At 44.7% G+C, this 14,767-nt stretch overlaps 1 protein-coding gene across 2 annotated transcripts in view; it reads right to left on the bottom strand.

The window, feature by feature from the left end:
- Positions 1 to 269: 269 nt before the first annotated feature.
- ptpn22 (protein tyrosine phosphatase non-receptor type 22) overlaps positions 270 to 14,767 on the bottom strand; it is a 17,002-nt gene continuing 2,504 nt past the window's right edge. The window contains exons 2-28 of one of the 2 annotated variants that reach the window (XM_031566056.2): positions 13,125 to 13,233; positions 12,679 to 12,755; positions 12,471 to 12,566; positions 12,308 to 12,346; positions 11,965 to 12,036; positions 11,628 to 11,687; positions 10,471 to 10,613; positions 9,594 to 9,660; positions 9,389 to 9,466; positions 9,121 to 9,213; positions 8,565 to 8,662; positions 7,327 to 7,976; positions 6,952 to 7,080; positions 5,819 to 5,890; positions 5,343 to 5,467; positions 5,060 to 5,078; positions 4,802 to 4,861; positions 4,180 to 4,251; positions 3,928 to 3,981; positions 3,645 to 3,716; positions 2,880 to 3,271; positions 2,728 to 2,755; positions 2,574 to 2,624; positions 1,941 to 2,053; positions 1,529 to 1,559; positions 1,294 to 1,359; positions 270 to 1,035 (exon numbers count right to left, since the gene is read on the bottom strand). In XM_031566056.2, coding sequence (XP_031421916.1) covers positions 974 to 1,035; positions 1,294 to 1,359; positions 1,529 to 1,559; positions 1,941 to 2,053; positions 2,574 to 2,624; positions 2,728 to 2,755; positions 2,880 to 3,271; positions 3,645 to 3,716; positions 3,928 to 3,981; positions 4,180 to 4,251; positions 4,802 to 4,861; positions 5,060 to 5,078; positions 5,343 to 5,467; positions 5,819 to 5,890; positions 6,952 to 7,080; positions 7,327 to 7,976; positions 8,565 to 8,662; positions 9,121 to 9,213; positions 9,389 to 9,466; positions 9,594 to 9,660; positions 10,471 to 10,613; positions 11,628 to 11,687; positions 11,965 to 12,036; positions 12,308 to 12,346; positions 12,471 to 12,566; positions 12,679 to 12,755; positions 13,125 to 13,233 — 2,928 coding nt within the window. In that variant the 3' untranslated portion in view covers positions 270 to 973. The remainder of the gene's footprint in view (positions 1,036 to 1,293; positions 1,360 to 1,528; positions 1,560 to 1,940; positions 2,054 to 2,573; positions 2,625 to 2,727; positions 2,756 to 2,879; positions 3,272 to 3,644; positions 3,717 to 3,927; positions 3,982 to 4,179; positions 4,252 to 4,801; positions 4,862 to 5,059; positions 5,079 to 5,342; positions 5,468 to 5,818; positions 5,891 to 6,951; positions 7,081 to 7,326; positions 7,977 to 8,564; positions 8,663 to 9,120; positions 9,214 to 9,388; positions 9,467 to 9,593; positions 9,661 to 10,470; positions 10,614 to 11,627; positions 11,688 to 11,964; positions 12,037 to 12,307; positions 12,347 to 12,470; positions 12,567 to 12,678; positions 12,756 to 13,124; positions 13,234 to 14,767) is intronic. The other variant, XM_031566057.2, reaches the window with a different exon arrangement.

Genomic DNA, 14,767 nt, shown 5'->3' with positions numbered 1-14,767 from the left:
TGGCAGTGGGTAGTTTAAGGGTTTTATTCCATTAAGGGTTCCCTTATAAGCTTTTTGATCCTGTAACAAAATCGTCCCCGTTCCAGAGTCTGTTATCTTTTTCTCACAGTATGAAATTATTTTTGTACTTTTGTGACTAAAGGTGAAATTGGCCATGAGTGCATTTGTTCACTGTGTAGTCTTGGTGGAGGTATACATGTTTTAGTGGGGAAATTATTTATGCTAAAATGCACAAACACATCACAACTATTAGACACATACACCACCAATTTATCTTGCAGTTGGTGTCGACATTTTTTTAATGTTTACAATAAAAAATAATCTACCACTCATGCTTAATATCATTCCACGTTTAAAAAGGCATGTATTTTCACAGTTTGATACCTGAGACTAAACGGATTCCTTCCTTTGCTCATGTTGCTGTCTTCTGATGGCCGGAAAAACCGTAAAAGGAAATAAAAAATAAAGGTGTGCATCTGTGGCACGGATCAGCTTAGAGCCAGAACTTAGCAATAATTAGCTGGCCACTGGTTTAATTGCATGAAATAGTTATGAATAAATGTGTTTACAGTTAAGTTTGAAGAGATACAGTAGGTCGGTAATCAAACCATGAAGTTGCAGAGTTGCTCTTGTTTGTCATGAGACTATACCAATAACCACACCAGTGAGGGTGATGTCTCAAAACGAGTACACCGTAACAAAGTACCAAAGAGTCTTGAGGTGCACAATCACGTTTGGCCCCTCTTCATTCTGGGATCACATTGACACTGACTGAAACATACTGTCGCTTCAGTGTGAACCAACAGATGTGCTCTCCAGTCTTATCTCTGAGTTCAGGCAAACATGCGCACGCATTCCTGGGTGGAGCTGATGGAGATGGAGAGCTGGAGAAAGGGAGAAGGGGAGCAGGGGCAGCAGCAGCAGCAGGGGAACTCCAGCCCTGATGGAGGAGAGGCAGCAGTCCTCTTTCGTCCTAGACCCACGTCTCAGGACGGCTCCGCGGTCCCTTAGGCTTCCCGAAACGCTGCCCGAACACTGGAGAGAGCAGACATGTAATTAGAGTCGCACACATACATACACGTTATATCCAATCGCACACATGCACACCCTTACACACACACTCTCTCTTACTCCCTCCCAGTCCCACTCTAATTTACACACTCATGAACACACACACACACACACACACGAACACACACACACACACACACACACACACACCCTGCCGCATGTACCAATCCATACAGGCCTGCTCATGACTGGCTCATATACAGAGAGTCTTAGGATACTTACTGAATCGGAACCCCGAGACGGCTCCGTACAGAGGTGCCAAGGGCGCTGAAGGGGGGGCTGATTTCTCTGAAGGAAAAAAAAAAGGAAATAATGAGTCAAACATGCCAATGAGTGAGGTGACAGCTGAGACTGCAGAGAAGGACTCTCATTTTTCTCAACTGTTGACAAGACATCTGGTTTGTGGTGTTCTAGTAGGTAGTGTTTATGGGGTGATGACTGTGTAATTGATACTCACGTTTATGTTTGGGAATGAGCCTCTTCCAGCTCTATGGATAATCAGAAGCAGAAAATATCACACATCTAGACAATAAGTCAGATGATGGTACACTCACAAATGTACCCAGAGACATCTGTTCATAACAGAAGCCCTAATTTTACAAGTAAATATTCTCAATATTTTAGGGGCCAAGTACAAATGTGCATCTATTGAAGTTCTTGTCACACGGTTAACACATTTAGACTCCGAACATTATCATTGAATATGTAACAGGACTGTATGAAACAGTCTGACAGTCAGTACATGTAATCTGCCAATAGATGGGAACTGAAAGGGGTCTAGGGAAAACCCTGCATTGTTTTTGAGATGCAAATCCCCATTTAATTTCCCTTTTGTGACTTTTCCTTCGTGTGTACAGTAGGATACATACCTTCTTCCTGGTCATGGCCTTTCCGGACTCCCTTCCCATCTCAGCATTCCCTGTGGCTCCAGCCTCCTGCTGCTCAGTAGGACCTGCTACAGATGCTCCCACAGCAGGGGCTCCTGCATATCACAGGAACAGGCACATGCACATGCAGTTATAGTGCATTCAGGCACATACACGTGCAGTTATGGTGCATTCAGGCACATACACGTGCAGTTATGGTGCATAAAATGCAGTCATGGTGCATATGGTGCAGTCATGGTGCATATGGTGCAAGTATTCAGACCTCTTCATTTTTTTTCACATTTTGTTATGTTGCAGCCTTATGCTAAAACCATTTCAATTCAATTTTTGTCCTTCGTCAATCTACACTCAATACAATTTAATACATTTGCAAAAATATCTAAAATCCTGTTTTGACTGTCATTATGGGGTATTGAGTTTTGATTGATGGGGGGGGGGGGGGGGGGGGATTAATTTAAACGGTTTTAGGATAAGGCCATAACAAAATGTGAAGGGGTCTGAATACTTTCTGAATGCACTCTACATCCCAGTATGTTGGTATGGGAGGACAGGCATGTTGGGTTGTGATGTAGGTGAGAAGAAGTGTTGAGATAAAAGATGGATCATCAATGTTACCTTGTGCCTCTGTTGATATGGCTACATTAGGTGCAATGACTGTCAAAGGGGCTGAAAAAGACAAGCACACTTTTTCTCTCAGACACACATGAATATGAAACAAATGTCTCCAGTATTGATCTTTCTGTACCTTGTGTGTGGTTGGTATGCTCACCTGGTTTTGAACTTTTTACCTTAACACTCTTCAGGAAAATAAAAGAACAAATAAAGGCCAGCACGGTTTCAGTTATTAACAGTAACAGGAATGTCAGGGAATATCAAAAGCTCAGAAGAGTAATTTTGTTCTCAACTGTCCACATTCATTACCTTGCTTCTGTACATAATAGGATCTTTCGCTTTGGCCTGAGAAGGTCCAGCCCATTCAGACGAGCTGCCAATCCGCTGCAGGGGCGTCTGTTCCTCCTCTGTCCTGAGGGGGGAGCCAGAGAGTGGCGCCTCAGCCAAGAGGGTGGCGCTGCTGCGCTGAGCAGACTGCTGCTGTGAATCTCCCGGCTCGCAGGGCGTGGCAGCGTTCGACAGAGTCAGCTGAGGTCTCCCGTTGGGACAGAGGGCGCTGTTGGGTGACAGAGACAGACTTCTGTCCTGAGACAGGAAGATGGCACTGGTGCAGCGCGGAGTCCGCTGGGTGTTTTCACGCAGGACGACGTCGTTGAGGCACAGCATAGATCGCCGCTTGTTGGCTTTGGTCATTCCTGGCACTGAGAGAGTGTGTTTAAAGACACAAAGAGAGAGAGAGAGAGAGGAAGAAAGAGGAAGAGGGAGGCACATACTTGTTGAACCTGACTATGACTGACTATGACCTGACTATGACTAAGTTGTGAGATTCCAGTGTGTCTTTGAGTTGAGAAGTGTGTACACTGCACCTTTTACCATGACTAATGACTGAGGGACATGGGAAGTATTAATGTGTGTGTGTGTGTGTGTGTGTGTGTGTGTGTCTGTGTGTGTCTGTGTGTGTGTTTGTGTGCCTGTGACTGTGTCTGTGTATTTTTCAGTGGCTAGTGTGTATGTGAGTGTGTGACTACTATGTGATATTGGTTTGTGTGTATGTGACATGTTTAAGTGAGGTACCATCAGCCAGGGGTAGCTCAAAGGACTCTGGGGTACGTTCGGGGAGCGGTGGTACAGGTGAGGGGGGGGCACCTGCCGAGAATAAGAGCAGATAAAACACAGAACCAGACATGTGCATTACACAGTTTGTGGCCCATAGCTACACATACAGGAGCCGTCTTCAACCGCCACACACTGGTACAAAAGCCATTGATGTGTATTCATGCTCTTAATGTAACAGTTCATATTAAAAGAGGGAGACTGGGCTAGACACATGCAGATAGTCATTTAAGTAATGACTCACCTGCCATATTGCTGGGTTGGATGACCAATAATGTCTTAGTGAGCTTTGATACCTCTGGAGGCAGAAACATCAAGTGAGTGTATGTTTCCATGTGTGACTGAGTGTATTTGAGTAAGCTGAAGATATTTCTTGTGTTCATAACTGGTGTTATTACAGGATAAAACAGGAAACGTAGGAGTGAGTCACTTAGGTTTCATATGTATTTGTACCCATGATGATGTGTGTATCAGAGAGAGAGAGAGTATACTCTACCTTCGTCTGTGGGCACAATAAAAGACTCGGGTGTCCTTTCAGGCAAGGGGGGAGTGAGGCTTTTGGGGGATTCTGTGAAAAGAGAGAGAGCAGCCAGTCAGGTTTATACAGGTTCAACACACGCCTCAGTACTTTAAGGTGTCAGCGCGTTGTGTTTGTGTTATTATCCAGATACGATCAGTATAAACACATTCTGCCCTCAGCAGGAAATGGTGTCCTTCACTCTGTACTCTAGTGGTTAGCCTAAGCCTTATTAGCACAGGTTGATATATTAGCCTATTCTCTGTTTTCTGTACCAACCGATATTTTGCGTTTCCATCCGGACCCCGACTAAACTCACTGAGAGGACAGTAGGAGATCACTGTGTCTCTGTGTCTCTGTGTCTCTGTGTCTCTGTGTCTGTGTCTGTGTCTGTGTCTGTGTCTGTGTCTGTGTCTGTGTCTGTGTCTGTGTCTGTGTGTGTGTGTGTTCTTTCACCTTGAGTTCAGTAGAACAGTAGAACAGTCACATGGCACTCAGTGTGTGTGTGTGTGTGTGTGTGTGTGTGTGTGTGTGTGTGTGTGTGTGTGTGTGTGTGTGTGTGTGTGTGTGTGTGTGTGTGTGTGTATGTGTGTTCTTTCACCTTGAGTTCTGTAGGTAGGACTGGCACAGGGAGGGGATGCTATGGGGGCTGGAGGTGGGGCTGTGAACATATGATTAGGACCAGCATCATCCAGCTGTGATCTTATAATGAAGCTGTACTGTGTGTGTACTGAACTGACCTGCGTGTGAATCCCCACTCCCTCCCTTACACAGAGTGTCTGTGTATGTCTCTTTAAAAATGTTTTAGATAGACAGGTGTGTTTATGCTGTGTGCTAAATGTACATCTGATCTACTTACCTGGGAGGGACATTCGGACCTGAAAGAGAGGGCGTCCAATCAGGGATGTGATTTTAACAGATCAAGGACTAAATACACACACTCACACGCACCCACACACACTCACACGCACCCACACACACTCACACAAACGCACACACACTCACACGCACTCACACACACTCACACAAACACACTCACACTCACACGCACACACACACTCACACGCACCCACACACACTCACTCACACAAACACACACACACTCACACGCACCCACACACACTCACATAAAACACACATACCTTGCTTCTGCAACATGATCTCTTGGTGGCAGGTGATGTGCAGGGGGTTCCCGACCACTCAGAGGACAAGCCAACTTTTCCAACGGAGTCCGTGAGCTTTAACTGGTCCATGGTCCTCTCCAACTCTGCATGGTTACATAGAGACATGCTCGGTCATTCATTCAAATGAAGATGCTATTTCATTTCACTGAAATGAACGATGAAGTGAGCACGCTTTAAAACCTTGTTTGCATGTGAGTGTGAGAGAATGCTTGCATCTGTTTATGAGAGGTTAATGTGTGTGTTAGTGTGTGATTTCATGTGTCCGTGTGTGGGTAAATATTTACACAATGTAATTTGTGTGTGTGTGTGTGTGTGTGTGTGTGTGTGTGTGTGTGTGTGTGTGTGTGTGTGTGTGTGTGTGTGCGCGCGTGTGCATGTGTGTGTCTGCCAGTACGGGACTGTTTACAGGATGAGTCTGCATGCGTGTACGTTACCATCAGGGGAGACCAGTTCAAAAGACTCTGGGGTACGCTGTGGGAGTGAGGGAACAGGACAGGGGGGAACACCTGCAGAGGATCACAGGGGAAATAAAACACCATTCTTACACATGCTGCACTTATCCTCACCTCCATTCCACTCTGTTTCATTCCGTTTCATTTATCTATATACACCAAAGGCCTTCCAGGTCAAAATGCGTATCTTAGTTGAGTGCGTGCTGCATTAAATAACACAGTGAGTCTGTTCCCTACCTCTACATACTATACTTGGAGTTTTTCAGTTTCCTCATAGGGATGACTCACACCTGATCATCATTGGGTGGAATTATGATTTCACAGTGAGAGACACACTGTGTGTGTGTGTGTGTGTGTGTGTGTGTGTGTGTGTGTGTGTGTGTGTACCTGCCATCACAGGAACAATATGTGCTGTTGTACAGGCCCATTAGGTTCCTGTTTGAGGCTTCATGCAGCCCAGAACAGGAGGAGGTGAGTTGCTCTGGGATAGAATGCCCTCGCTCTCTCTTTCTCTCTCTCCCTCTCTTTCTCTCTCTCCCTCTCTCTCTCTCTCTCTCTCTCTCTCTGATGTTGAAAAGTTAGACAGGTCTACAGTATTACGTTATGTACTCTTGGCAAATGGTTAACTTGGTTAGCTTCCCACACAGATTGGTTCTGTTTCCACATAGTGATGACTCATACCTGCTCATCGTTGGGTTTGTGGCATCATTGGATGGGATAATGATCACACAGTGAGAGACTGCACATTAGTGTGGTGTGTGTGTGTGTGTGTGTGTTTGTGTGTGTGTGTGTGTGTGTGTGTGTGTGTGTGTGTGTGTGTGTGTGTGTGTGTGTGTGTGTGTGTGTGTGTGTGTGTGTGTGTGTGTGTGTGTGTGTGTGTGTGTGTGCATAAACATGTGGCACAGCAGGTTAAGCAGGGAGCTACATGATGAGCTTATGTGAAGAGTGAATGAGAGTGTTTGAGTGAACAAGTGTCATGTGTGAGGGCAACTGAGGTCATTCACGACACTAGGGGAAAGGTTGTGTGTGTGTGTGTGTGTGTGTGTGTGTGTGTGTGTGTGTGTGGTGTGTGTGTGTGTGTGTGTGTGTGTGTGTGTGTGTGTGTTTTTACGTACCATTCTCTGTGGGTGTGGGGTCCCTGGGAAGCTGGCGCTCTGTACCAGTGGGAAGTACAAAAGACTCAGGCGTGCGCTCAGGCAGACAGGGAGGCTCCTCATCATCAGAGGCAGGGGCTTTCACGGCAACTACACCCACACACACACAAGCAAGTGAATAGGACATGGAATTAGTTTTGAGGCAGGTACTACAAAGAGTGAGAGTGTGTGTTTGCATGTACATAGTATTTGCATTCCCTCATGCCTTGGCATGTCACTGAATTCATCTGTGTATTTTTGTGCATGCGTAGTCCGATGTGTGTGTGTGTGTGTGTGTGAGAGATTGTGTGTGTGTGTGTATACGTTTGTGTATTTTCACACAGTGTGTGGACAGACCTGTGTGTGGTTGTGAGCACTGTTGTAGCGGTTGCTCATTGAGGGTGAGCTGTGGTGGCCTGAAACGGTGGCCGTTGGCTGAGCACTCCTCTGTTGTCGGGGACAACGCCGGGCTGAAGTAGGGATCCTCCACACTCACACAGAGGTCGGGGGGGTGAGGGGGAGCAGCCACACACTCCTTTTCATCCTGCTGTGCACGCTGGGTGTGTGCTGTGTGAGAAGTGTGTGCAACATGCGCTCTCTGTTGAGTGTGTGTTAGCTGTTGGATGAGTGGGATTTGTACCACTTGTGATGTGTGCATGACTGGTATTGCCTGCTGTGTAGGTGTAACTTGTGGGGGCATTTGTGTGTGTGTGATTTGTTGGAAAGGTGCTGCACTTGTGTTGTCATCTGTAATACTTTGGCTGTGTGTGAGGTGTGTGTGTGTGACGACTGGGATTTGGTTGCTAAGGGCGTGCGTGTGGCTTGGGGTGTGTGAGTGGGTTGTTTGGCTGATGCTCTGGGTGTGTGTGTTGGGTCTGTGTGAGGGACGCTTCACAGCCATGGATCGGAGGATGTCCTCAGGTCTGCGTACAGACGCAGGCTTCACTTCCAGCCCCTGATGTGAAAGGTGGGTCACTGGGATGTCCATATGCAATACATTCACCAGTCTGTCAAAAGAAAAATATTTTGCAATGGTTAGCATGGAGAAAACACTGTAAAACCACAAAAGGAGAAGCACATCTAGTGAATAACAGAACACAAAGGAGTTTGTGGTAATGTGGTAATGGAGTTTGTGTATCCTTTTTCACGGCAGCCATTCCAAAATACAAAATCTGTATTAGTAAAAAAAATGAATCCATTATAGTAATTGGTACCCCACAGGTGAATAAGTAGTGTTAATGGATTCAGCTGTATTTAACATGCTTTTGCATATTCAAATCTCTTTTGAATGTATGGTCTCCAAGCCCAAAGTTTTACAAAGGTTTGTGGCCCTACATAAAATTGAAGAGAGAGGGCAAAACACAAGAGAGAAATGGAAAGCAGCAGGCGGATGGCTGGAGTGGGCTGATGCACGGTAGCTGATGTCATACACAGTTTGTTTAGTGTTTATCGCAAAATGGAATGTGTGAACGCTACCCATACTTCCTCTGTGGGAGAAGAAGTTTCAGCAGGAACATGTGCGTGTGCGTTTCTGCGTTGTGTGCGTGTGTGTATACGTGTTTGTGTGCGTGTGCGTGTGCGTGTGTGAGTTTGACCTTGGTTCAGGCTCTACATGAGGCTCCATCTCTGTCTCACTAAGGTCTGAGAGGTCACTGCTGAAGTCAGGGGTGATTGGGGATGGGGGAGAATGTACCTAAGAGCAGAAAAAACAGAAACTCTTCACTCACTGTTCACAGAGCTAGCACAGAAACATAGAGGCTCCGACTCAATTGAACCATGCTGTTAACCTCTTTTTTTATCCCTCTCTTTAAACATTCATTCATCCCCTCTTCTCCATATCCCCCCTCTCTCTTTTCTCTCTCTCTCTCTCTCTCTCTCTCCTCTCTCTCTCTCTGTTGCTCGTTGTGTGCAACTGCCTGGCACCACAATATCTTATGAAATCATTGAGCAATAGAGAAGTTTATGTGGGAAGTTAATATATTTGCCAAGAGTACATGAGGCAATGCTGTAGACCTGTCTAACTATTCAACAAGACAGATAGAGAGAAGAGAGAGAAAGAGAGAGAAAGAAAGAAAGAAAGAGAGAGAGAGAGAGAGAGAGAGAGAGAGAGAGAGAGAGAGAGAGAGCACATTCCACCCCCGAACAACTCACCTCCTCCTGTTCTGGGCTGCATGGAACATCAAGAGCCTCCAGGTGGTGCTCAAACAGGAACCTAACGGCCCTGTACACCAGTGCATATTGTTCCTGTGATGGCAGGTACATGCACACACACACACACACACACACACACACACACACACACACACACACACACACACACACACACACACACACATGAGAGATGAACTGACAGAGCTCAAGCTGTTCAGCCAGCCATGAACCTGTGCATGTTTCAAAGGTTTGTGCTGGGAAGAGTCACCTTGGTCTGGACCACAGAGGGCCTCTGAGTGCGCATGTCCTGCACCAGGTCAAAGATGCTGAAGTTCTCAGGGATGCACTGCACAGCACACACAGCAGCAACACATGCAGCACATCACATACCAGACAGCAACAAAGAAACACAGAGATAGAGAGAACAAGTGAAAGAGGGAGGGATATTAGATACGGGGGGGGGGGGGGCTTACTTGTCTTTTCAGCAAGTTCCAGGTGTAGTCTATGGCGCACAGTGCCCCTGTTCTCCCACATCCAGCGCTACAAGCAGAGCAAACAGAGGCTCACAATCACACCAGGACACATGCTTACGGTCACACACCATACGCGAACACAGACATTCTGTGCACACATAGTTGAATTGAAGTTCAGAATGTACACTAAACACTCGTAGGCCTTACCCAGCTGCTGCTATCAGAACACTGATGCTATTGAGGGAACACTACTGAGGAGCATTGAGGCCTTCCAGTAGCTTCACTTATAGCATTAGCATAGGCAAGCTTGGGCTCAGAAGAGGTTACCACAAACATCTACACTGTTGGCTGCTGCTGCTGCTGCCGCGGCTTGAACAACACTGGTCCGTTTAAAGAACCACATTCTTCACGATAAAACACTGTTTCTATCTATAGAATGCTTTAATAGGCACAGAATAAAGATTAGAACATTGCCCCTCAATAGAACTCTGCTACAGTTCGTATAACATTGCCAACGTGTAGAGAGAACCTCTGTTGTGTAGAGCTAACTGTTGCAGGAAAGTTGAAACAGTAAGCTCTGAGGTCTGTGAAGGGCTGGGGCAGTACACTGTGAGGTCCGACGTCATGAATGTGCTCTGAGAGCAGGAAGGCAGCACTGTTGGTCAACCACACTCTCAAACTAAAATATACTTCCTGTCAGAGGCTGTGCATTTAAGGAGAGTAAGAAATGGACAAGTTGTACCAGACATAAACTTTTTGTTGTGAGATGTCTGTAGTTGGTATGAACATGTGGCTGTATCTGCAGTATGTGTGTGTGTGTGTGTGTGTGTGTGTGTGTGTGTGTTTGTGTGTGTTTGCGTTTGTGTAGAGTGTGTACCTGCAGTGTATGCATATGGGTATGTTATCCTGCTCCTGGTAGCCACGCATCTCTTGTAGCAGTTCCAGTATGGGAGGAATGGAATCAGGGACGCCATGATCCGGCCAGTTCATGTAGTGCAGTTGCCTGATTGTGCGGATGGTCTATCATAACACACAAACACACACACACACACACACACACACACACACACACACACACACACACACACATACACACACATACATACACGCACACAAACACAACACAGCCTCAAATCCAGACTTGAAGAAAATACTCGTTGACTTCCCTTGAAATCCCCATAAGTCAGGTGTGTTGAATTAAACATTCTATCTTTATAAAATCATTATCAAAGTTAATATTCTGAAGGAAACAAAAGAATAGTGACAACAGTGCCTCAAGAACAGAGAAAAAGCGAGTCGATGGGTGTTTTTTTTTTTGTCTTCGTGCTGTTGGTTTCATCATGAAAGGGTAGAAATAATGTGGTTATATCGCTCAGGGCAGGTTTTGTGTGTGCCTGCCTGCCAGCCTGCCTGCCTGACCTGCACCCTGCTGCTCCCCAGCGTGAGGCTCGTCACCCTTGACCACACATATGGTTGTCAACATAGTGGAAGAAACAACAACCTTTGAAAAACGTATATGACAATGCAAAGATGTTCACGATGAACTCTAAGTAATGTTGCTATCAAATATTCTGTCTATCTTATTTCCTGTATATTTATGAGCTTTGGGCAACTTCTCTACGTGAGAAGAAAATATGAGTTTGTCTCCAGCTAAATTCTAGTTACTGCTAAATTCCAGCTGAACAAATTCAAATTTTATAGTGCCAAATATAATTCAAGATTTGAAGCAAACTTCAAAAGTCTATTCTCAAAAAAGTACTGGTCAAAGATCTAGAAATCAAAGGTGAGCCATTGACTGTCCAAAGATTGACAAAATGGGCATTTTGGACAGGAGCTAAAAAAGATACAACAGAAACTGTATAGTCTGTGTCGTGTGTTTTTTGTTCTGTAGCCATAGAATGTACATGTATTTAATGATAATCACAGAGCCACCTCAGAAACAACATGCATGGGTGTGTGTGTGTGTGAGAGCAGGTGAGAAAAAGAGAGAAAGAAAGAGAGAGAGAAAGAGTGCATGTGTGTGTGTGTACTTACAGACTGATAGGTCACATTTAAAACCCGTGTCACATAATCCCCTTTATCCTCCTCTGATACCTGGACACATATAAAGACCATGATCAGGCACCACATGTATGAGTGTAGGAGTGTGTGTGTTCAGAGGTTATTCTGGTTGAGCTTGTTTATTTTGCTTTCTTATCTTCCTATCTAGAAATCTGTCTGACAACAATATCCATCTCTATATGTAGCTAGCTACATAGCAAGCTATCACACAAGTTGCGTGTGTTAGGGTTTCTTTTTTTCTGAATCTGTAGAAAAGCCAATAGCAAGGACAGGAAGAGGTCAGGCCAGAGGCAGGAAGTGCTGTACTCACACATGTAACGATGAATTGCTCACAAACAAACACATCCTCAGTGTTAGCTGCCCAGTAGCGCTCACACTTTTTCTACAGAGGAGAGAGAGCGCATACATGAGCACACACATACATACACACACACAAAGATACATACGTGTGTGTGTGTGTGTGTGTGTGTGTGTGTGTGTTCATGTGGGACTCCATCAGTCTGAATGCAATCTATTGTGTGTGTTAAGGAGTGGAGGTGGTGCCAGTGAAAGCCGTATTGTACTCTTATGCTAATTAGAAATAGCATTTTGATGGGCATGGTTAATATTAATATTCCACTGGGAGAAAAAATAGACAGACACACAAAACTCACCCTTCCCATTTCAAATTCCCGACATGCCATCACTACAACCTATTGAGAGAAAGAGAGAGAGAGAGAGAGAGAGAGAGAGAGATTTGGGGAGATGTAAGAGCAAGAGAGAGAAAAAAGTCCAAACAAATGTTTGCATGTGTCAGTAGAAAGGGCCGGTCCTTACCTGTACTTCATATTGCCAGAGCATCCGCCACAAGTCCAGCACAGTGTGCGGCAGAGGGCCCTGTGTGGCAATGTATGCCCTTTCTCCTGACACCCCCTATACATCAATAGAGAGACACACACCAACACATCACATCATGCACACTTATGACACTGCTCAAGGCATGTTTTTCCTTGGTTCACATTTACTGCTGCTACTGACAGGTTACCTTAATGAAGCTGGCATTGATGTAGTCACTATCATCATTGGAGACGTCGAGAGTTAATCTGACTCTGCTATGGTCAACTGCCGGAGGGGAGAAAAATTAGTCAGTTAGAAAAAAAAAAAAATTGTGCTTGTATGTGTGCATTTGTCCGGTGTGAGTCAACAAATCTGAGAATGTGAATCAACAAATGTGTGTTTGTGAGTTGTCAGTGTATGGGCCCAGATGGCATTTGTATATGAAATAATTTTACCAAAACAAATATACATCTCATGCCATGTTTTCTTGTGGTACGGTGATGTGTGAGTATGTGTGTGTGTGTGTGTGTGTGTGTGTGTGTGTGTGTGTGTGTGTGTGTGTGTTGTGTGTGTTTGTGTGTGTTTGTGTGTGTGTGTGTGTGTGTGTGTGTGTGTGTGTGTGTGTGTGTGTGATTGTATAAAAGGTAAAGTTACATGGTACGATGTCTTTATAGCGGTTCTTTTTCACGTTGTCTTGTTTCTCTGCTGCTTTAGTAGGAAAGATCCTGTCCATTCGAATCTTAGTAGATTGACGCTTCAGCCTCTGAATTGAGCACACACACACACACACACCAAACCACAAACAGACACACAAACAGTTTCACTTGTACCAGAAGAATACACTGCCTCAACCTAGAATATTAGCAAAGGCTAACAAGATAGGGACATTGAAAGGGATGGAGAAAAAGCAACAGACACACATGCACAGACAGCAAAAATAGTAGTAATACTATTAGAAATACTAGTTCAGCTAAAGAAGAGCTTCAGTGCTATAATGCATCATTTGTTAAAAATATATTTCTGCATTGTTACAGTAATTTGCTAATACATTTACACAAGCATACACAACAGAAAGCAAAGTTATGTAGACTATTGTGCCAATATCTCACAATAAAGCACAGCTTCAAGTATATAACTTAAAACTATACTGATACGGATGCTGAGACAGTGATGACTATCTCTGCCAGAAAGTTCACGTTCCTAAGTAAAGGCTGTGATATCACTAACCCTTCTGCCTTTAAAGTAATGGAAGGCAGAACATACCGGACCAGATGGAAGGTACCTGTAACCTGTGGTTGGATTAGCTACAGATGAGATGCATTGGTCTCAGGTCAAAGACATCCTGCTTGGCTACATGTTGTAATGCTAGCTATGTAGGTTTTAGAATGGAAAAGACTCATCACTGAAAGCCTTTCCCGACTGCTTTGTGTTGCTGGCTAGCAGCTGTTCAGTTACAGGGCACAATATTCTCTGAAGCAGAGTGAGAGTTGCCATTACGCAGATGAGTGCTGTTGTGGTGAGGTAAAGTCACTCATTAATCGCCTCGTAAGTCATCACAATGTTAGGCCACCTTACCAGACCAGAAATGGTTTTCAAATAGCTCTCAGTCTTTCAGATACTTTCTCTTCATTTATCTAGGTCTGGGCATTACATTTTTCTTTTATCTTGACCTAATTTTAACAGAATATTGATTTTAAGAGAGTACGCTCAGCCATATCTGTCACCTGAAAGAAAACCACCAGGTTAAAGAGTTTTAAGCAAATCAAACACAATCATACAATCAAACACAACAGATTGAGAGTGATGTCACATGATGTGATGTTATGAAGAGCAGAAGGTGTTGTATCCACCAGAATCTCCTCAGCAACTGGGCTTGAAAGACTGCCTAGTGTGTGACACTAGGCAGTCTAAGACAGTAAGCAATGAGGTTTTCAGTCAGAAGTTTTAGTCTAAAACTAGCTAGCTAACTAGTAAATTCTTCCAAACACCAACAATAGCACTGACAAAATCTCAATAGCATGCTAACTAGTGTCTTTTGGGCGATGTCATGCTGTAAAATCTTTTCTTACATTTTTTGCAGAGTGGACAATAGAACTACAAGGTGCAGTTGGGCGGCTAGTAAGAACGGTAGGTGTGCTTCACATGACCATGTACCATCAAAGTGTATTCGAGGATGATACCAAAACTAGTGACTATAAAGACATACATCAAAGAGTGGCACATTTCTGCGTGCTGTTGCTTAAACAGACATATTTGTGTGTGTGTGTGAGTGCATGGGGGCGCCCACATGTGTGTAT

This window comes from Clupea harengus, chromosome 4 (assembly GCF_900700415.2).
Source record: "Clupea harengus chromosome 4, Ch_v2.0.2, whole genome shotgun sequence".
In the NCBI taxonomy this organism is placed as follows: Eukaryota; Metazoa; Chordata; class Actinopteri; order Clupeiformes; family Clupeidae; genus Clupea; species Clupea harengus.
The sequence above is the reverse complement of the archived record's forward strand: the minus strand, read 5'-3'. Positions and strand labels throughout refer to the sequence as shown.